Source organism: Cordyceps javanica, chromosome 1 (genome assembly GCF_051103115.1).
Source record: "Cordyceps javanica chromosome 1, complete sequence".
NCBI classification, from domain to species: Eukaryota; Fungi; Ascomycota; class Sordariomycetes; order Hypocreales; family Cordycipitaceae; genus Cordyceps; species Cordyceps javanica.
Window position 1 is genome coordinate 7,816,244 of NC_139295.1, and position 21,828 is coordinate 7,838,071.

The window sequence follows — 21,828 nt, forward strand, 5'->3', positions numbered from 1 at the left end:
TCTCGCACATTCGCGACCTCGTTAGCGGTATCGATAAGACACTTTTACAAAGAATGGAAAAGATTAGTCTTGGACTTATGACGTGGTGTAAGCAGGCATGGAAAGATCGATTCCAGTGTCAAAGCAAACGAAAGCGCGAAGATGACGATAACATAAACGCGAACGGTCGACCTGATAAGCGCCGCTTGAATTTACCATCTGCCGTTGGTTGTGTCCCAGCCAGCCGCTCAGCAATTCCGCCAGATATGTCTGCGTCAATCTCTTCAGATCTCACAGGCTACTACAACAGTCAATTCGATGACCCAATTACTTCAGATCCCATAGGCTCTTACGACACCCCGTTTAATGTCTCGGTGCCACCTATCGGTGTTTCAGCAGTCTACGGATGTCGTCAGGTCCAGCCAATTTCTTCCGATCCCACAAGCTCTTACGACACCCCGTTTGATGAATCGGTGCCACCTATTGGTGTTTCAGCACTCTGCGGATGGCCTCAGGTCCAGCCGATCTCTTTCGGTCTCATGGGCTCTCACGACACCCCGTTTGATGACTCAGTGCCAACTATTGGTGTTTCAGCAGTCTACGGATGTCCTCGGGTCCAGCCAATTACTTTGGATACAATGTGCTCTTTTGAAAGCCAGTTTGAAAACGCGATGACAGGCTGCAGAGGTCCCCAGACTCCTACGGTCGGCGACTTGATAACCTCGGAGATGCCAAGGGGAGCTGATATGAGTACGTATCAAGAGGACTACAGTGCATCTCTATTCGCAAACCGTAACACAGTCGAGTACTTTGCATCCGCTACCTAAGGCCTGATAATAAGGACCATATTTTTGTTAAGTTTCTTGATCTTTAAGTAGAAATAGCCACATATCTATAACCACACCCTCAGAGTTACTTATCAGTGTCCAACCCTTAGGAATAAAACAGGCATCTTCAGGTCCCCATATAAACTCCTTACAATCGCGAGCGCCTATCTTATCGAAAACTTTGATTCTATTGATAGCCTCGCCATCTGGCAACTGGACCACAACCATTGTTTCCCACTTGTCATTCTGGAGCGGTTCGTTTTTCGGTAGCGATATAGTAGCTTTCTGAACGTCTCTGAAGTTTGGATTACGTTCTCGTAGCTTTCTGAACTTTTCTACCTATTAGTAGGGGTTACTACTAAGCGTAGATGATATACTTACAACTGTTGCTATGAGCGATCGGTATAGTTCCTCACTAGACTCGGAGAAAGGGTATGGACTTCTACCAGTAAGACTTTGTCTTGCTTCTCTCGCCAGCTTGCGCTGCTCAGCCGACAAAGCAATCGTATCATAGCTTGCCATGTTCGATCCATGCCAGTAGTCTAAATTGTGCTGGTGGCGCGAGTCTTTCTGCAGGTCTTGTGCCTGACCCCGCCGGAATAACGAAATGCCGATTCGCCGATGCCCGTATTCATGTGACGTCAGCCAACTCATCACGACGGTTTGGCGTTAGAGGGAGTTTCGTGGGAATTTAGAACGGATGATAGCTACCTTATATCCATAACGACTTTGCATCGTAAAAGCTTGACCCGTACCATGTGACGCCTCACTTTTCCCTAGCGTGCTAGCGTGACTCAGAAATATAGCAGTAACTTGGCTGCAGCATATTCCGACTAGGGCTGCCGATGTCGCGCTCAGGATACCTTGAAAGCTTAGGCGTGCTATAGTTAGAGGGTAGGGACCTTGCTGCTGAACTGGGACTTACCTCGCCACGGTCGAGCCTAGCCTTTTCCCATGAAGTAGCAGTCTGAATTTCTTATAAAGAGAGGGCTTTAGTATAAAGGTAGATCACGCCCTCGTTCGCTCTCTCTTTTCTAATTCTCTAAATCTCTCATTCTATCACTATCATGGATAGTTCAACCCCTATCATGCCAGACTCTGAGCCCGCGCAAGATCATATCATAGCTGGTTACTTTTTTCAACGCTACAATCTTTCAGCATGGAGGTAAGTGGCTATAGTTACTTAGAACCTTCCAATGCTGATTTTCGTAGCCCAACGAGTAGTATTGGTGTCCATGCAGGAACATAGTAAGTCCTTGATACCCGATTTTGAAGAATTTTCTGACGACCAGTCATGCCGATATGCTCTTGGCAGATGACAATCGGCTGACGAGCGCACCGATGCAGCAACCGGCTAGAATTCTCGATGTCGGAACAGGGACCGGCATAATGGCAATGTAAAGAGCTCAATGCTTGTCGTAAGATATGTCTAACGATCGCACAGGGAACTAGCACGGCGCTTTCCCGATGCGTACGTGATCGGGTTGGACGTGCTGGCTCCGGAGCAGCTGCCACCCGGTCCGGAGAATTTCAAGTACGACCGCGGCAACGCCGAAATGCCTTGGGATTATGAGGAGCATTATTTCGACCTCATTATTATACGGAATATCTCTGGATACATAGGCAACTGGAAACACATCTATGCAGAGGCCAACCGCTGCCTCAAGCTAGGCGGATATCTTGAGCACAGTGAGGTGCAAATTCACTCTCATGATAAGTCTTGGCAGTCTTATCACTCAAACTCCGCAGCTATTGCGTTTCTGGCCTGGAGGAGAATGGATATGGAGGAGCAGGACCTACTTGATCTATTTTCCTCTACTAACTTCCACGATGTCCACTCCAGAACAGTCAAGCTCTCAGGCCACCAAATTAAAGGGGATGTTGCGAATAGGGTCGCCTGCCTCTTGTCTATGGCTGGGCCTAGAAATGTGGTAGTTAATTTCGCAGAATTATACGCAGACTGTTTTGGAAAACATGAGAAAGACTTTGCTACACGAAATATTGTGTATGGCAAGAAATAAGCGCACGTCAACGCTGATTCTGGATGGAGCTGATTGTGACGGCGTTGTCCAGTAGCAGGGGCGGCGGCGGCAGCTTTATCAATACGCCACAATGCGCTACATTCGGCTCCTAAAAGAGTAGATTTAGAAAGAAAGAAAAAACCTCTTTAAAATAGCTTGCTCTACTGCTACCTAGTTTTTTGTTAGGGAATCACATAGAAACATAGGTACCTCAAGAAATGCACTTTGTATTAAATTTTTCTTCGTGCTACCACTACCACCACCACTCTCGCCACCGCCGAGCCTCTCAACACTCGCCAATTCGCTCAAAAAACGCATTTTAAAAGCCATCAAGAGATATGTGCACAACAGCCCAGAATGACTAGTTCTTCCGCCGCCGCCGCCAGCGCCGCCGCTCTCGCTAGCACTCTCGCCGGCGGCGCCGGGCCTCTGGAAGCCTCTCAACGCTCGCCAATTCGCTCAAAAAACGGATTTTAAAACCTTCGAGTATTGTTATTATCACAACAGGCGCTGGCGGCGGCGGCGGCGGCGGCGGAATTTGAGGCAGGTCATCAGAAGGAGGAGGTATTGTTGATGGAGGAGGAAAAAGGAGGCTCTTGGTGATGCAGCAACTAACGATGTATCCACTAGAGAAGTGGGGGTCTAAAAAGATACTTCTATTTTGTGAGGGCTCATGGCAAATTTCGAGGTACCACGCTAGTGTCAAAAAGTGGGATAGTCACGTGCTGCTGTACACCTAGAGAAATCGCGCTGTGCCCGTAGCAATACTCTTAAAGATACTATGCTTTTAGTGCCCTATAGTAACACCTACGTAATTAGTGCTACAAGTAAGTAGAGCGTGGCACATAGGCACCACAGGGCGCCAAAGGGCACCAAAAACACGGTATCTTTAAACGCTTGTTCCTCGATGAGTTAGTCTTTTTATTGATTACGGAATATACTGAAATATAGCTTAATCAATTCTGAATTAGAAAATGCAGGCAAGTATTTGATTATGTTTGTACTTACCGAAAACAGAGGCGGGGCGAATCACGAATTTAAGTGCAGAAAGCAAAACTGCGTTTTGCAAATCAATGGTGCACCGTACACGCACCCGCCTTCCTCGCTCCTGCGCCCGCCTGTACGAATAATATACTGATAACTAATAATTCGTGCTATTCTCCGTGCCTTATTCCTATCGCTCCGCTTCGTATACCACGCCTGACACCAGCCTCCTCAACATTCTCGCATTTCTCGCATTTCTAGCTACGCCAAGCGAACGCGCAGAGGATAGCGGGCCGCTCTTTCTAGAGGCTCGAGTCATAAACGGCTCGAACTTCGCGGACGCGCAGAGGGCATCGAAATGGCCTTTTAAGAGAATCGAGTCGTTCTCAGGATGCAGTTGCCTATCACCCGTAATAAATACTCTCGTAGATTGACGAGTAAAGGAACAGTGCGGGCGTTTATCAAGGATCTTCAGCACGAGACTGCGGTCTACGAGCGTCTCAGGCCGCTACAAGGTGTCAGCGTGCCCGTGTTCCTGGGCAGTATTGACCTTCGGCCAATGAACAAGATATACTACTATGACCATCGCGTGTACGTTGTGTACATGTGGTTCATGTCATGGGGGGGCTACAAGCTGGATCATTTCGACCTTGCCCATCATGTGGGGAAAAAGCTCGCGGCCAAGACGCTGCAATCTCTTCACGCAATACATCAAGCAGGTGTTGTCCACAAGGACGTACGGAGAAGTAACATGCTGTACAATCCTGAAACAAATCGTATCATGATTATCGATTTCGAAAGGTCATTACTTGTGCAGGCGCCTCGGCGTGCACTGGGCCAAATAGTACCGAACAAGCGCAAGCGGAGCTTTGACGCAATACAGGGGAAGTTGATAGGCACATCTCGCCGCGAGAATAGGTACGCTCATGATGCTGATGAAGATATTATTATGGCAAAATCGGTTCTTTTCGAACTGAATTGGTACGCTGCAAAGCAATAACACTCAATCAAAACAAATATATTTTCATGTACTTAAAGACCCTCGGTGTTTGTCACAGGCGCAATTCAAGTCTTTGCGCTTCCTTCTGCCACGCATCCGAGCCGAATAAGTTCACTACCAGATCCTTTGCTTCCTGGACAGCGTCATCCCCTTCAAAGTGGCCGAGTGGCAGCCAAGTTGGCGCCCAATGAACTTCGTACTCGATAGCACCACTCGCGGCCCGTCTCGCACCTCCCAAACGATTGAAGGCGTACGGCTGGTGGCGGCTCACTGAAGCGCTCTTGTTCTGCACGCGATTTCGGGCTCTAGATTGGACTTTCTTACCATATCGGGTCTTCTGCGACATGTGATTTCTCTGCGGAGCGTCCCTTTTGGTCGGTTTATCCCCGTTTCGGTCGTCGCGGCTGTTTCGGTCGTCGTGGCTGTGGGAATCCGGTAGACTCGCCAAGTCGGCTCCTGCAAAGCTTGGTTAGCCAGCCCATACCGGTTGCACGGCATGTAGATTTTTGGCTACCTTCAAACGGTTGACTGTCGGAGCTCGCACACCGCATCTGAGCACCGTCGGCGCTCATTACCTGCTCATATTTGGCCATGAGCGCTCGAATACGATCTCCGTTATCAACAGGTGGAATTGTAGCAGTGTTTCCGGGAATATGTGAAAAAGTGCTGTTCGGGGCGACCTCTCCAGTATGGAAATCCAGACCAGAGTTGCCCTCGAGCTCTTCTGCCCTGTAAACTAACAGAGTATCACAAGTGCTAGCAGAGCTGGCTGGTGAGGAAGCGAGCGAGATAGGTGACTCTGGCGAGCAGCCTGACCTCTGGAAGGGACTCTCCTCTGAGTAGGAGTAGGGGTCGGAGAGGCTCATCGTACTCGACAGCGCCTGCATCACTTGGTGATAAAAATGCAGTTCGAAAGAAAGCTGAAATGTGTAAAAGTCCACTCCACAAACGGGGGAAGACTGGCCTCTTTTAAGCTTCGCGTTCTACGGTTCAGTTGGGTACGGACCGAGCCATGACGTCTGAACCAGCCACTGCTTCAGCGCACGCGCTATCTCGTGCTGTAGTAGCTAATATGGGAAGCATACAGCCTGCTGCCGCACCGGCCAGTCAACTGCGGAGAAATCCTTCCCTTTTTCCACTTCAGAAAACGTCCGAGTGCCTCGCGGACTGAGAAGGTTTCCGAAGCCATCGCCCAAAACCCAAGCCTTGCCAATCACGGCTCAGCATCGCTCGTCGTCCGCCGAGATGCCCGAGTTAAGGTGCCGGAAACCTTGCATCCGAGAGATGAATATCGTTCGACTCGGGTGTGTTGGGCGCACCCGCTGCAGTGGCCGCCCACAGCTGACACAGCTTCGTTGCGATGGCAAATTAAAACGCCGAAATATGGTCAGGTGCTCCCAACGCGGTCGCAGATCAGCGGACCTTCATCGGGGGCTCTTTTGTCGGCTGACGCAGGCAATGCAGGCCGTATCCAATCCGGCCAAGCTTCCCGAACAAGGAGCCAATCCCACGGCCTTTGCTATCCCACGCTGGGCCGACCATTAGTGAGCGTACATCGCGGCCATGAGAGTCAGCCAAGGTCGGCTCGGACACGTGTCATTCGAAAAGTGTCCGAGTGGTGGTGGCATAGAGCTGAACACGTCACTATGTTTCAGGCCTTCGATGAGCTGACGCGGCAATGCATCCTTTGCCGTATTCCTCGCGGTGGCCAGTTTCAGCGGCGATACAAAGCAGATAGTCGGGCAGCTCTCGTATATTCCTTTTCGTCAGGTTCGACGAGGTGTCGACACCGAAGAGAGATTGGAAGAAATCGGTGTCGAAGTATCGAAGAATCGAAGCGTAACTCAGGACGGAAGCAACGTTGGCGGGAACGCAGAAAAGGGGATCCGCAATTATGGCCTCAACTGATAGTGACAGGGGCCAGTGGGAACTGCCGCAGCTGTCTAATGGGGCGCAGGTCAAGAAAGGGGGGGAGGACAATCGGGGGAATGAGAGTATGTCAGGCTGCAGAGAGGGCGGGTGGTGGCCCGGTCTTATAGAATTCTGTAAAGCGGCAGGTGCAGAAAGTGGGGAGGATTACCCAAAAGGAAGGCGGTGAATGAGGGCAGCGAATTTGCAACGACCGACTTTACCAAATGAAAAATTAGCTATCGCTTGCTTGGAGCTTGAAGTTCTTCAGCGCTACTGTCATGAGGACATCTTACAGGCTTGCCAGCCCAGGGGGTCAGGAACGCCTGCCAATATTGGACTGAGTCAAAATGCGTCTCTTATAATCCCTACACGTTCACGCGATGCAGGCGAGCTGAATTTCGTCATGAAATCTTTGCCGGGAACAAGATTAAAAGAATTATTGTTCGCCCCCGTCAATAAAGCATAGCTAGCAATGTTCAACTGCATCTTCAACGGTTTCTTCTCGAAAACCGCCTTTGTCTCCAACTATAACTACAATTTGAATGCCTTTATACACGATGCCCTGCCCTGTGGAGGGTGAGTACTTCTTTAATTGAGTGTCGTCATCCCGATATACATCCAAACCACAGTTCTTGAATATCAGTAGTTGGCCATTGCCGACCACGACGTTGCTTCTCGTCAGAAGGTCTTTCCCAAACTTTTTATCGTTTGGATCGAGCGTCGTAGGCTCGAAAGCGGGCTCAGACTGTTTCCCGTCAGCGATGAGTTAATAGAATATCGGTGATACCCTACCATTTCTGCAAATAATAGCCGCCGTGATGTGCAAGAATAAGGTAATCGGCCAAACGACTCGATAATTCTCACTCCTTGAGAAGGAAACTTCCAAGAAGGTCGCGGCGGGGTTAGTGGAGAAGTCTTTTCATCTTCGTGGCCTGACACATGTAAGGCATCAGTACAAGACAGCGAAAGAGTCAACTGAAAATATTCGGTCTGATTACTATAGGAGATAAACAAAATTTAGGTGGCAATCTAATTTCGAGTCTTCACTTCAAATTTCTCATTGTATCAACATTCGCACTCTCGTTCACAACATATCCAGGACATGTATCTTACCTTCTTACGCCGTCTCTTAGCTCCTCTCTTAGCTCCTTTTTTAGCTCACCTTTTAACTCATCTTTTAGCTCCTCTTTTAGCTCTTCTATTAGCTCCTCTTTTAGCTCCTCTGTTAGCTCCTCCCCTACCTCTTCTCTTAGCTCATCTTCTACCTCCTCTCTCTTGTCTCAATCTGTGTTGGTGTGCATCTAGAGGTATCCTTGAACGCCGTACGTCTTAAATCGACTCAAAGCAAGCTAGCCTGCCGCAGTCGGGGGCCTGTTCCGGTAGCCTTGCTATCCTCCTCAGTCTCCATCCTCTTTCTCCATGGTTCTATTGCAGGGCGCACAGCAAGTTTGCTCCACAACCTTACCCATTTTGTGGAGAACACATCACCTTCCCGCAACGTGGAGGGGTCATCTTTACACGCCCCCACCACTAGCGTGCAGCAGCTTGATCCGCCTATAGTTTTGCCAAAATAGGCAGTGATGGCCATCCTGGAGACTTGGCCGCTCTAATCTGTACGTGTGTATATGTGCTTGACACCTCCAATGTTCCACCTGTCCTGCGTAATAAGAGGCAAAACGTAAGCACAATGGTTCCCATCGAATTGGAACCCCTGAAGGGTGTCCTAACAGTCGTAATTGCGCTAAATATTTACCTATAACAACTGTGCCGCAAAGCTTGATCTGCTCCATCCCAAACTGCATCGTTGGCGTCTCTGCATGACCACGTCGATTCCTTTCGGTACCAACAACTCGATTAACTTGCTGGAAAATTGTGGCGAGTCAAAAACACGCCGCATTTCTGCAACAGCCGCCACCTGATCCGTCCCTACGGCTGGTCACATCGTAGCCTCTGGCGCCGGCTTTTGTAATTTACGACCCATTGGCCCGCATCGACACCAGTTCCTATTGCCCTCCTCAGTGTGGTGGGGTTACTACTCTTCAGCTCGCTAAAGGCAAGCTCATTTGGCTCGGTCTCTCTCCGACACATCCCCATACCGCCGGCCTGCTTTACCTTTCTCGTCCTTTTTTATTTTCAATCTTAACTACGAGCGTCTCGATTCTTTGCTACTACTGAATTCTCGCCCGAGTCTGCCCACTCCGGCAGCGCCTTTGCCTGCGTCTACCACCGTTCTCCAGCGTGCTCTGGGTCGGCTTTCCCATCGGTCGTCCCCAGTTCTTCATTCAGCTTGGTCTCTTCCCTGCCGTGTCACACAAAAATCATTGTACTACATACGCTACTTCTCCTCCCGCCAGCATAGACTTTGCTTGTCTAGTCACTGACAGCGCCCCAAGCCACGTTGTCGCCCAACCCCATGTCGGCCAGCCAGGCTATGAGACCACACCTTTGATCACCGTCCTCCCGCTCCCATAGACTCCCCCAAGGCCGCGATATCGCGGCACCCGCCTTGGTTCTTCCCGTTGTGTCGTCTCGGCTCTCGTCCATGGCACCTTGCTTTGCCTGGTTCTAGCTTTGCCACTCGACTCGCCCACGGCTATCAGCCTTTGTGTCTCTGGCCCTGTCTACAATACACGAAAATGGATCTACCTTCCCTTGATAGCAAACGGCGTCGTCTTTCCTCCTGGTCTAGTACCACCTCGCAGCAGCCAACCGCGTTACCGCCCCCGCACTCCGCGCCTCATCTACCTCCGCCATCCCATCCTCAGCATCCATCTTCTACTGCTCCCGGATATCAGTCCTACCCGCCCCGGCACTCCGACATCTCTCCCACTCATCCTCCCGCTTCAGGGCATGGCATATTGCACCATCCTGACGTTGACCGTCGCCATCACGACCAAGAGGCACTCGCTCCCATGCACGACCACTATCGCCACCCGCAATCTCAACCGCAGCCGCCGCCGCCGCCTCATTCACCGGCCCAGCCACAATACCCTCCTTATCCCTCCCGAGATTCCCTCATAAAGCGACAAGGTCCCGAAGACAACCGTCGCCCGACATCGGGCAGCCATGGCCATGATGGCGGCCATAGCTCTGCTTCGCATCACCCTACCCCTCCCTCGCATCCGCATTCCTACTCTGCTGAGCCTCCAAGCCATGTAAAATATGAGTCTCCCCAGCTTCCTCCAACGCCTTCTTCGTACCGCCATCACAATGGGCCTTCGTCGGCGATGCAGCCCCCCCAGTCAAACAAAAGCCTGAGACAGTCCGCCTACGTATCTTCCGCGGGCCAGTCGATATATGGTAGCATGTACGCGTCCTCAAGTGTTGCCCCAGTGAAGAGGAAGAACACAAGAGCTTCTCAGGTATGAACTTGGTCCTCCTACCCAGCCAATCGGTCACGGCTTATAGTCAACTAGGCTTGTGACTCGTGCCGTCAACTGAAAGCGAAATGCGACGAAAAAAGACCCTGTAAATCATGCAGAGACAGAGGCACGGAGTGCAAATATCGCGACCCGCCACCCAAATTGTCAGTTCTGCTTGTCTTCGTGCTCTATACCCACCAGTACTGACTGTCGAATTGCAGCGCCGACAAAACTCAATCAGATATTCTCGACGGTATTGCCTTTATGAAAAGTCAGCTAAACACCCTTAGAATGCATTTCGAACAGATGAATGAGCGCCTCACAAAAATCGAGTCGTCTGTTTCACCCAAAACCGACCTGGCTCCCAGTTCGATTCTGGTGGTAGAGAATCAATGTAAATCCGAGAGCACGCCGATCAACGGCGAGGAAATCGTCAACTACTCATCGCAGGAGGCTATCGTGTCTGCTCCTGACCAAACGATTTTGCCCGAGGACGAAGTCGAGACCGAGCCTGGCCCTCCGCCTCCTCTTGGCGAGCCCGCTTCTCCCAGAAACCATACTGCACGAGCCGGCCTTTTGCTCGAGTGGCCTTCTATTAAAGAGATGACGAAGCACCATGTCAAGCGAGAAGGCATAAGCTATGTGGGGGAATATCCCATCAGCCAAGAACAAAATCGAGTCTTATTGAATGGACGCGGCGAGGACAATAGAATGTCGCGGAAGCCCCGCCAACGCGATCATTACCAGCAAAGCGCTGACATGCCCGACGACTCATCCGACTCTCCATCACCCTCCACAGTGACCGAAGCGGCAGACCGGGGTAGTCCGGGCAGCCCCAGCCCATATGATCAGGTGGACTATAGAAGTGGTGTTCTCAACCCTGATGGCTATCCTGACTTTTCTGAAGCTAAAGTATGGTCATACGTCAAGAGTTTCAAGGAAAACATTCTCAACATGCACCCTATCATACAACCTCCGATCCTCGATCAATGGGTGCGCCAATTTCTCGATTCGTTCCCATTGTCAGGAAACAAGCACAGCAGTAAGGCCAGCACAGCTTGGGCCGTGAGCAGCTCAATAGAAGTTCCTGGTTCAAAGCGCAAGAGGATGTCCCCAGGGCCGCCCGACGGTGTGGAGACTTCATCGGCAGCATCACCCACCACTAGAATCGGTCGACCAAATCGAACGATAGATACCGCGCTTATTCTGGCTGTCTTGGCACTCGGGAAGGTATGCCAGCATCGAGATTATGTGCCTGACGCCCTCCAAGTGGGTGACCCGATGCCACACGGAAGGTTTCATCTCAACTGCATCCCCCAATCGCCCATAACCCCACCACCTAGCGAAACGTCGCGTTCGCAGTCATCCGGCTTAGCGTCACCCCGGGAGCAGGATCGTCCCTACCATGGTCGCCGTTCGTCCCAAGCAGGCAATCCTCGCGCCAGCTTGCTAAAGAAGGACTACGGAAACATCCCTGGCCTGGAATACTTTGCCCTCGCAACCGATATTCTAGGCGACTATCTTGGGTCCTACGGTAGTATGAAAAACGTATATGCCAACATCTTTGCTGGTCTCTATCAGGGCCAGCTCGGGCGGCCGTTGGAGAGCTTTGCATTCATCCACAGGGCTGGCCACAAGCTTCAGGTGATTATGCGACCCAGCTTGCAAAAGCTCAAGAGGTTCAAAACCGCGCATGAGTTGGTCAAGGATACCAAGTACAACCAGCTTTCGTTGGCTTTTTGGACCTGTCTGCAGTTGGAGAGTGGCTTGCTCGCTGAACTTCCTTGCCCGCCCTCTGGTCTCTTGAATTATGAGAACGATATGCCGCATCCTAATATGAGCTTGCTCGAGGGCTTCCCCCAGCCTGTTCTTGACAGTTATCTCGGCCAGCTTTACCTGAGTACGCATCTGAACAACATCCACCGCACGTTTTATGCACCAGAAGATCCAACCAGATCTGGGCCAATTGATATAACGTTCAAAGATGTCGACTTTGGCTCCGCCGCAGTTTCTTCGATGGAATGGGTCGCGCCGAGTTTCGACTTTACGGAAGACAATCCTCCCGCTTCTGACATTCTATCCGCAAGACTTCGGGCCAAATACTGGGGTGCTCAAGTTCTGACGTATCGGCCCTTTTTGAGGCAGATGTTGCAGTTTTCGTTTGCCCAGAAACACCCGACCACTGGACAGCCGCCCTCATCAGAGTTCCACGCCGAAATCGAAGCCCCGCGTATCGACCCTCAGGCTAGACACGTACAAGATTTAGACTGCCGCACACTCCACCACTCCAAGAAAGCCATCAAAGCCCTCGTTGAGAGTACAAGGGCTTTCCACGGGCTTGGCGATAAACGGCCTATCATTACGAATGTCTTCGCCACCGCGCATGCACAATGGGGCAACTTGCTCGTCTTGTCTGCCGCGTATAGAGATCCTATCATGAAGGACTACGTTGATGGGGAGCTCCTGAAAGACTTGTTCAAGAAGACGATTGCCTTTCTGCGTCAGTCAGCTACGGCCACTAGCTCCTTGCGCATCGACATGAACATTCTAGAAGGAATTCAGAATGAAATTTGGGGCATTGAACCTTCCTACAGCAGCAATACCGCGGGATACCCGGTTGGCAATGCCCAGACGACACCGCGAATGCAACTGAACAGCATGGACGTGCGCCGCCAGGAAGCATGAAGGTAAATGCGCAGCGCAAATGCCAAAAGTAGCTTGAGCGAAGTCAGCTCGCGGGCGATTTGCGGCTATGCGCAAATCGGTCCAAAGATGACTCTACGATTTTGAGAAAAATGCAGTACTCCAGGCATGTACTGCAGCACCGTAAACAAGCCGCCCTCTGCACCGCCTAACCACACCAGAAGCAGTTGCTTCAATTGTCACATTGTGTGAGGCAGTTAGCTGTCATTGATTCTGTTTTTCTTGATACTGCACAAAGCTCACCACTCGTTACTTGATTGACGTACTCAGGGAGCGGCACTAATAACGCCTTTCACTGTAAGGTAGCCGCTAAAAGAGCCCGTAAGAGAGCCTCTGAGAGATCCTCTACAAGTTGTTGAAAGAGTGTTAGAAAGAGCCTTAGGGAGTGCCTCTGTGAGTCGCTTTGGGAGCCTCTGAGATAGCTTTGAAGGTATTTTGGTGAGTGGTACAGTGAAGGGCGTTATTAGGGCCGCCCTAGGTACCGTTAATTAATTAATGAGCGAGTGTGGTGGGGGTCGGTCGCCTGTAGGTTGCTGCATCCCAGTGGGATTTTTTCCCTTCGCTTTCATCACGTCCAAAATAGCATCTTCTATTTCAAATCTAGTCATGGCGCCTCTTCCATCTTTTCAAGCGCGGCATGTTGTTGCTCGGCTTCTAATTACAAAGATTTTCCAACTTTTTCCACCGGACGTCCCAATCGACCAGGCGGTAAAGGAGGGTGGGGCAGTGCTGCAAGAAGCGTAGAAAACCGCTGCGCCTAAAATAAATAACTAAAAAGCTTGAGCCGCTCATTTCGCCTTTCACTGTAAGGTGGCGGGCCATTCGCGCTTTTGGCGGAAGCACGCTAATGTGCGACCGTAGCTGTGGGTAGTATGCGCAGCGGATAGCCGCCGCTGATGCCAGTTCAGCACAAGGACTCAGCCTGCGGTTGGTGGCACTGAGGCTGAATATAGCGTTGCCGGTGCATTTGATGAGTGTTAGTACACACGAAGGCGAAACGAGTGTCCCTTTTTTAGCAAATAAAATAGTAGTTGCAGTCATTTTAGGCACCAGCGTAGCGCCGCTAGGTACCCACTCGGTAGCCAAGACTTTCAGCAGTGGAAATAGGCGGTCGAAATCAACCATTGCTTTTACACATCTACACCAGGTATTATGTACTCCTCTATCATAAAAGCTACTTCTAGCGATGCGGGGAAAGAGGCATCCGTAATCGAGAATCAAGTTTCTAAAATTAATTGTGCATTTGTTCCATTTCTGCATATGTGTCTTTAATTTCTTCATCTACTAATGCTAAGTCGTGGGTACCTGATCGGTACCTAGCGGCGCTACTCCACAGCCCAAAAATGGCTGTCACTATTAGTCTTATCTAGCCAAAAGAGGAACCCTCTTTTCGCCTTTCTCTGTATTACGTACAACAGTTTGGGGAGAGATACAGTGACCGCTATTTTTGGCAGCCGTCCACTGAATTGTTTATAAACGCGTGCTGGGCGAAATCACCCCCGTCCCAGAGTCTTCATGGCCTATTATACTATGCTTCATTATCCGAATATAGGTTTTCAGGGCAGAGACAAATTCGCGTCTGCCCATACTCGCAATCGTGCCACCAGAGAATACACTGCATCGGTCGAGCCCGACACCGAAGCCTGGCTCCTCGAATCCCGCGAGCTAAACGAATGGCTAAATAGCGACAGCTCTGCCTTACTGTGGCTACATGGACGCCCATGGTGCGGGAAGAGTGTTCTTGCGAAGAACATGGTGGAAAAAAAGCTGCCAACACCCCGGAGCCAGCAACCAGTTTTGCTGTGCGACTTCTTTTCCAGCCGACAATGACACGATGCCTGGAAGGCGAGAAAGTTCAGCCTGACGATCAGGAGGCACTGCGTTGCATCCTATGGCAGCTCTGCATATATAGCGACGGCATTAGAGCGGCCGAGATCCTTCGCCTTCAAAACAATGTGCCCGACAGTTTTGCCGAGGAGCTGTCCCGTTCCACCCAAGACGCATACTTACAACTTGGCGTAGATGGTGTGCTGGTGAGCAAGCTTCGCGACAGGGTGGCAGACAATTATCCTGCCTTTCTGCACAATACAGAGGAGCTCTGGCGCACCTTCATCGATTTCTCTCAGTCAGCAGAAGCCGATGTGATTTGTGTACTCGACGGACTAGGCGAGCGAAACCAAGCACTTCTACGACTTATAACGAAACATTTATCTGCTTCCGCCAAAAAAACCAGCCCGCATATCAAGTTCATGGTGTGTAGCCGATTGACTATGCTTCCCATCGACAGCGGAATGCGCTTTCGCAGCCTGTTGAAATTTGACTGGGCGCGACGCAGAAAGTGGGCCCTCATCACGCAGATTTACGTGCAGGAGCGAGATCTACGGCGAGCTCTGTGCACTACCATAGAAGCCAAAGCAAAACATCGAGAGAACTGTCAGACTGACCGGCGAGAAGTGAAATTGCTCCGAGAATTGAAGCAGTGCCCGAATTTCTTCTTATATTATATTACTCAGGAACTCATGGGGAAAGACTCTATGGAGTATGTGAGAGTGATAGATATACAGAGGCTCATGTCGGCGGCGCCTGGGCAACTGGAGCACCTCGTTCGTAACGCATTTGGCGACTGCAAGGAGGCAGCCTTTCTGCAAGGGATGGACGAGAGAGGTGCTCTACATGAGATGCTGCGACCAGAAGGGCTCTTCAAATGGCCAGTAAGGCTTCCTGATCCTACGCACGCCATCGGCCACATGCATATACAAGGCTCTTCACATTTGAGACTTCGAACAGATAATCGATAGCGCGCAAGACCGCATGAGCTTGTCACAGAGACTAGATTTCTTCTCGTGAGTTCCATCGCTGAAGAGAGCATGATATATTGGACACCATTACGTCGAGGCGTACGAGGCAGCAGTACTAGGGATGTGAAAGTGTGTTGGAGGGCTATTTGGTGGTGCGTTGCGAAAGGTCTTAGGCGCTGTGGTAGCCTTTGTTCGCGGGCGCGGAGCTCTTCCAGAGCCGAATCTACAGCGGGTGCTTCAAAACTTCACGTTACTACGAGTGGTAACTCAGCTTGGGTAAAAGGGATTTGGCCTTAGGGCTCGGGTCTAGGGCAGTCCACTAACCTAGAAGAGCGGCAGACCCCAGAACTGCAAGGACCGTGTAACGCAGAACGCTGCAAACAAAGTTAGATAGCATAAAGAGGGCCGTGAGTCTGGTGGTACCTGAAACTGACGACCAAACTGTAAGAATGACTTCAAAAGCAAACGTCAGTGTTACGTTATGTGAGGCAGTTAGCTGTCATCGATTCCGTTGTTCCTTTTTTTTACTTTCTTCACGCTCTTAAAGAGAGACCCTGGGCTTTTATACGCAGGGCCTTCATCTATATGCTACAATCTGTGTTTCACACAGATTGGCCATCCGTAACACTCCTGTGACAGGTACCACGCAGGTTCACTCTCCCATGTTCAGCGATCAGAGGCAGAGCTATCTGACAACAGACGGCCAACCGGTCCCCTCGAAGAGCGAGTCGTCAGGCCCGTGACGCGCTTGATCTCGCGGTACTCGCCCAGCTCGTCCTGGCCCGCGTCGTCGGGGTCCGCCGCGCGGTTGTAACCCCCCGCCACGCCGGGGATCTTGCCCAGCTCCGGCGCCGAGGCCGTTTCGGCGCGCTCGAGGCCCGCGGGCCCGCCCTCGATCATCTCGATGCTCGTGGGGACACCTCGGCGGCCGCCGTTCGGTCGTCGGCCACCAGCGCCTCCAGCTCCCGCTTCCACTCGGCCTCGATGGCCTCGTCGAGCTTCTGCACCTGCGCCTCGGTGAGCAGCGCCGACGGGTCCTCGCCCTCGCCCCTCGCCCTCGCCGCCTTTGTTGCTGGCGGCGGCGGCGTCGTCGGCGGCACCATCCTCGACGAGGTACTTTTGCAGCGCCTCGGGGTTCGTCTCCAGCTCCGCGAGCTCCTCCTCGGTGAGGTCAATCATGTCGACGCCCTGCGCGTCCTTGACCCGTCGCAGCGCGCGCGCCATGGCCCGCGTCAGCTGCGCGTCCGTCTTGCGGTCGGCCAGGTCCGAGAGGCGCGCGGAGAACTGGTCCAGGGGCCCGGGGCCGGGGGGCCCCCGGGGGGGGGAGAAGCTGCAAGCTGTCAACAGACATGCTTACACACACACACACACACACACACACACACAAGTTTGAAACAACAGACAAAAGATGATCAGGCTATGAAACTGTGTTCCGGCACGTAAGCATCCGCCCGGACTGTCATGTCTCTCGGAGATCTGCATGATGGAAATGTGTGTGACAAGCGGAGTCTATTTTCGACTGCATGCGGGGAAAAAAGTCAGAAGTGCATCCATAGCCTCACTTTTTGTGTGTGTGTGTGTGTGTCGGAACCCTTCTGATGGAGGGGGCGGGGGGGGAAGGGGAGCGGGGAGAGGATCTTATACCATGATTTTCTGTGTGTAATCTGAAAAAGATTGTACTTCATTGAACAAAAAAAAACGAGGTCTGAGACGTGCTGATCTGAAAGGCAAGCAAGTCTCAGGTCTTTTTTTTCTTACGCATGTGGAAATCCTGCTGCAAAAAAGCGAGAAAAAGAAAAAGAGGCGGGCGATGCGTCGTTTTCCACTCACCGAATCACAAACACATACACCCACAGAGCAATCCTAGATGACGGCCCAATGAGAAGATGCCAATATGCGAGGGGAGTATACCCAACATCACCCTCCTCCTCCTCCTCCTATGCCTGTGACTTTTTGTCGTGGTGTTCGGTAAAGAGGGGGCCAATTGGGCAAACATCACGGGTCTCCTGTGTATAAAAAAATGGGTGAGAGAGAGGGGGGGAGAGGGATTGCAAGGGCCCTGAGGGGTAAATTGAGCCGAGAGTACCACGTGTAAAAACGTGGCTGGCTGATCGTCATCAGTTACGGCTTTAACTGCATGCACAGGCACCTTGTTCTCTTTCACGGATAGACGGAGAGACGGACAGAAGAAATAATGTCTGCCTTACTGGACCTACTTTGCGAAAGAAGACTCACTCACACCATTCCGTTTGCGTAGGCGACTATTCTGCAATAGCCTCTAAGGCTCTCATACCCTATGGCGTATGCTACTCAGGCCAAGCCGATTGACCTGCTTGTAATGGAAACTTGATGCCACCCTGCTGTTGAACTCTCTTGGCTCAACTGAAATCTGAATGTGGCTTCAGCACACTCTTCTCACACTTACTATCCAAGATGCCATGCTCGGCTCCCTTGAGACAGCGCTATTGATAACTTGTACTTTCGAAATTGTCTTTATACCGGTTCGAGTTTGGCTAGCTATGGTCACAGTCTCTGCGGCTGTTGTAAAGTAAGCTTGCGTCCGAGTATTCAACTCTCAACGGTCAAGCTACTATCCTTGTCATATGCCGGATTGACAATGAACCGACTTGAGCCTTCATCCCACTCGAACCAGTTTCCCACACTGCAAATCCGGCGTCCAAGCCAGAGCAGACGTTGACGTCGCTCGTCTCCGAGTGACGGTGGCTCAAACATCTTCTCATCATCTTCCAGTTTATCGCTCGAAAACCAATCGGGAGGAAAGTACTTTTCTGAAAGTGCGAGTCCTCGCATAGCGTAGTCTTCGGGGAGAGGGCGTAGAGGCTCGTTGCGGGGCGGCCGCGGAAACGTTTCACTGGCCATCCTCGGTTTTGACATCAGTGCAGGATAGGCCTCGTTAAGGACTTCGACTACCCGTGTCCATGGGAATTCCTTCTCGATGAAAGCTATAGCCTTCGGGCGCTGAGCTATGTGGTATAGAGATACTAGTATGGTATGAAAAAAAGGGAGAGCGTTGATATCTGCTTTGCGACGAAAAACGATATCGCACGTCTTCATCACGAATGGTCGAGCACTTTCGAACTGAAGCTGAGCCGTCTTTTCAGCCACGCTGTTCCCGGCGGCGTTTCTAGTCTCATCCTGATGAGGAGATTTCTCTTTAGGTTTTGGGAGTTCCTTGGTAATGGGATTGTTGGGGTCACCGTAACCGAGAAGTGAGCAGATGAGAGAGATGGCGATCAAGTACCTATTACGTATTATATTAGAAAAATCAAACGAAAAGGGAGGTTAACACTCACCCTGAGCGGAGCCATTCTTTATTCTTCTCTGCGATCTTCTGATCCAAATTCTCTAGAAATTTGTCCAGGGCGCTGTCGATTTCCTCGCTTGGACGCAGAGCAAAGATCATGGCATGAACTCTGACAAAGCCCTCGTTAAATGGATCTGGATCTATGCGAGTAGTGGTTTCTTTCAGAATTGGCCTAAAGAGAGTCATTATGCTTTGTCGAGCGCTGTCGAATGGCGCCGGGACGCATAACGCCTTGTTATAGTAATATAACTGTTCCAGAGTATTGGGTCGGGCTAGAATAGCCAGGTGGTGATAAAGCCGACCGACCTCTGGTGAGCGATCTGAAGCCTGTGAATACCAGTGCTGAGATACGGCTGTCCAGATTTCGCGATCCCGAATATCGTCGTCCTCGATAGCCATACGGTATCTTCCAAGGTCCCCAAGACACTCAATCCAGGTTAATGCAAAGACGGGAACAGTTTCGTACAGAAGCGTCAGAGTGTTATATGCAATACAAATGAATGTGAGCATATGTTCCCGTGAAGCAGGCAATCTTTTGCGAAGGAGCTCGAGAAAGGACTGAATACCGTGGCGCCACATGCGCGCTGGCATGCTATACTTAGCGGGCAGACGGCGTAGTGCGGCATTCGCTAATGGGTGTTGACTTGCGAGAAAAAAATCGTGATGCTCATGTAAAAGTGTGCGATGTAGCCCGATTAACTTCTGGTACTGCTCTATATTGAGCTCTTGATCTTCTGGTATCCTGGTGTTGGGCGAAGCACTTAATTCAATGCATTTAATCTCAACCAGAGTTAGGCCTTCATAAATACCCTTGACTTCGCTGATCAGCTGCTCCTGTGTAATAGGTTTTGTCTCGGGTTGGCGGAAAAGACTAAAACCAGGCATAGTAGACATGTCGGCAGGGTGAACTTCAGAGGGGCCGGCCTGGCCAATCGAAAGAGGTCGGCTGCTTTGCGTGGATCGCCGCGCTGTTGAACGTTTGGCACGAGAGCCGCGACGGCTCTTGGCCACATCGCCGCGGTTGAAATTGCTGGCCACGCCGCTTGTGAGAACCGGAAGTGAGGGTTGTGGGCGGGCCCGTTCGGGCTTGGAAGCATCTTCGAGCCTGGAAGTTATGTTTAGTATGTCTACTCTGGTGAAGCCTCTCAAGAGTCGCCAGTGATGCCGCACTATCGTGAGAGAGATTAGACTGACCTGGATATGCCTCCCGACATAGTAAATACTCGAACAAATGCACCTGGGTGGTTGCTTCCTGTTGAGATTCGAGACTTGGAACGTGTTGCAGAGCTGATTGAAATAAGAAGCTCGACACATGGCAACAAATTTGAATCTCATAGCTGTTGCCTTTGCGAACCATGCCCGGACAATCTACCAGGGTACGAGCAATAGCAAACGAAAATGGTTGCCTTGCTAGTGGATCAAGCCACACTGACTTGCACGCGTCATTGCACTAGAGAAGAGAAAACGGCGGCTTCGAGCTGCCCACTCCTGCAACACACGCGGTTCCTTTGGGGCGAGACTGTTGTCTTTCGGATAGCGAGCGGTCTGCCGTCCCGCTTGTATGAGCTGTTTTGAAACGGACCGACACAAAGAGCTCCGGTTAGTAGTGAGTGATAGCACTGCAGCCAGCCACTTTTATCAGAGAGTAGTAGAGAGGCCAGCAGCGCATCGACGTGCGATAGCTAAACCCCGGCCGTATGACCTTAGTGTTGTCTTCTCTTGAATTACGAGTGAAGTCTACCAGTATCGAAATTCTGCTGAGACGTGATGAACCAATGCTAACCAGCAGACAACTGTGCTTAAGATCGAAGCGGACCTCAGAACGTGCGTCCGCAGCGCTTCCCGCCTATGAATATGAGATCTTCGGCCTCGAAGGTGGCCAGATTGAATTCGTTGATCTCCCGATGTACTCTCCCGGCTGCTGCAATACCTCTATATACAGCTAGCACCAGCAGTCGCCGATATGTAGCAGCACTTCAAGTCCAAGAGAAGGATCGGAGAATTCTCGCAGGACGGGAGTAGCAGTAAACGCGGCAGGCAGGGATAGAATTCATAAGAGAGGAGTAACAGTGCCTACATATTACCAGCTAGTGTGTGGTCATGAGTTTGGGAAGGGAGAAATCGATTCATATGGTTTTCTCAGGATAGCATTTTGAAGTCAAGACCATAGCTTGGACTGAAGACGGTGCTAAGCTAGTCGGTAGAGGCGAACGCTAGTTTATTGGTCTTCTCGCTGCCAGAGAAATAATGGCAGGATACATCGTCATGGTGTGAGTCACAAGCATGTGCCGTGAGGCTTGACGGCCTCTAGTATGGGAATTAGAGCGGCTGGGGTGTGTGTAGAGAATATTTTGGGATGTGAAACACAATGAGCCCAGCCCATTTGCACCCGAACGTCGCGAAGCAGGTATCAGCAGCCGTACGCATCTCCTGCACCAGCGAAGCCACTCGTGTCTTTGTCGCTACCAATAAGCAGTCGCCTTGCCCCATGCGGATTCCCCCACTCACAGAACCCCTGCAATCCGAATTCGAGGCGTCAAACGCCCCGTCGTCTGTATGGATTTTTTTTCCCTGCCAAACTTTGCATCGCAAGGGTTTTTTTCAAACTGCAACGTGCGTCGAAGCAAGGGCTACATAGCTCTATATTAGTCTCCGAGTCACTGCATAGCCGACAACTATGAGAATATGCATCCTTTTGTTGCAAGTTCCGACGTGGATAATATGGCTCCCTAGTTTTATTTACTTGCTGAACCCCTTATTCTAGTCTTTGATCACACGGCATGTAGCTAGCCTGGCGGGGGAAGATGGACGGGCTGCAGCTGAGTGACAGCGAGGCAGGGGGTCCGTGTCGATGGTGGCCGATAATAGCAGGGTGTGGCTTCAGAGGCTAAGACACAGTTTTGTTCCTTCCGGCGACG

At 51.1% G+C, this 21,828-nt stretch overlaps 4 protein-coding genes across 4 annotated transcripts; 2 read left to right on the plus strand and 2 right to left on the minus strand.

Annotated features, from left to right (window-relative positions):
• Positions 1-1,894: 1,894 nt before the first annotated feature.
• On the plus strand, positions 1,895-4,811 carry V2A60_002386 (uncharacterized protein; the record flags this gene model as incomplete). Its single annotated transcript, XM_083253737.1, has 5 exons — positions 1,895-1,971; positions 2,019-2,054; positions 2,099-2,203; positions 2,251-2,495; positions 4,261-4,811. 5 exons carry the CDS (start codon positions 1,895-1,897, stop codon positions 4,809-4,811), a joined length of 1,014 nt encoding a protein of 337 aa, XP_083109863.1.
• A 52-nt stretch (positions 4,812-4,863) lies between these two features.
• Positions 4,864-5,677, minus strand: V2A60_002387 (uncharacterized protein; the record flags this gene model as incomplete). Its single annotated transcript, XM_083253738.1, has 2 exons — positions 4,864-5,267; positions 5,326-5,677. The coding sequence occupies 2 exons, from the start codon at positions 5,675-5,677 to the stop codon at positions 4,864-4,866; spliced, it is 756 nt and encodes a 251-aa protein (XP_083109864.1).
• A 4,111-nt stretch (positions 5,678-9,788) lies between these two features.
• V2A60_002388 (uncharacterized protein) lies at positions 9,789-12,769 on the plus strand (the record flags this gene model as incomplete). The annotated part of the gene is made up of 2 exons (XM_083253739.1): positions 9,789-9,877; positions 10,306-12,769. The coding sequence occupies 2 exons, from the start codon at positions 9,789-9,791 to the stop codon at positions 12,767-12,769; spliced, it is 2,553 nt and encodes an 850-aa protein (XP_083109865.1).
• A 3,482-nt stretch (positions 12,770-16,251) lies between these two features.
• On the minus strand, positions 16,252-20,124 carry V2A60_002389 (uncharacterized protein; the record flags this gene model as incomplete). Its single annotated transcript, XM_083253740.1, has 5 exons — positions 16,252-16,915; positions 18,236-18,847; positions 18,900-19,502; positions 19,611-20,015; positions 20,105-20,124. 5 exons carry the CDS (start codon positions 20,122-20,124, stop codon positions 16,252-16,254), a joined length of 2,304 nt encoding a protein of 767 aa, XP_083109866.1.
• Positions 20,125-21,828: the final 1,704 nt, after the last annotated feature.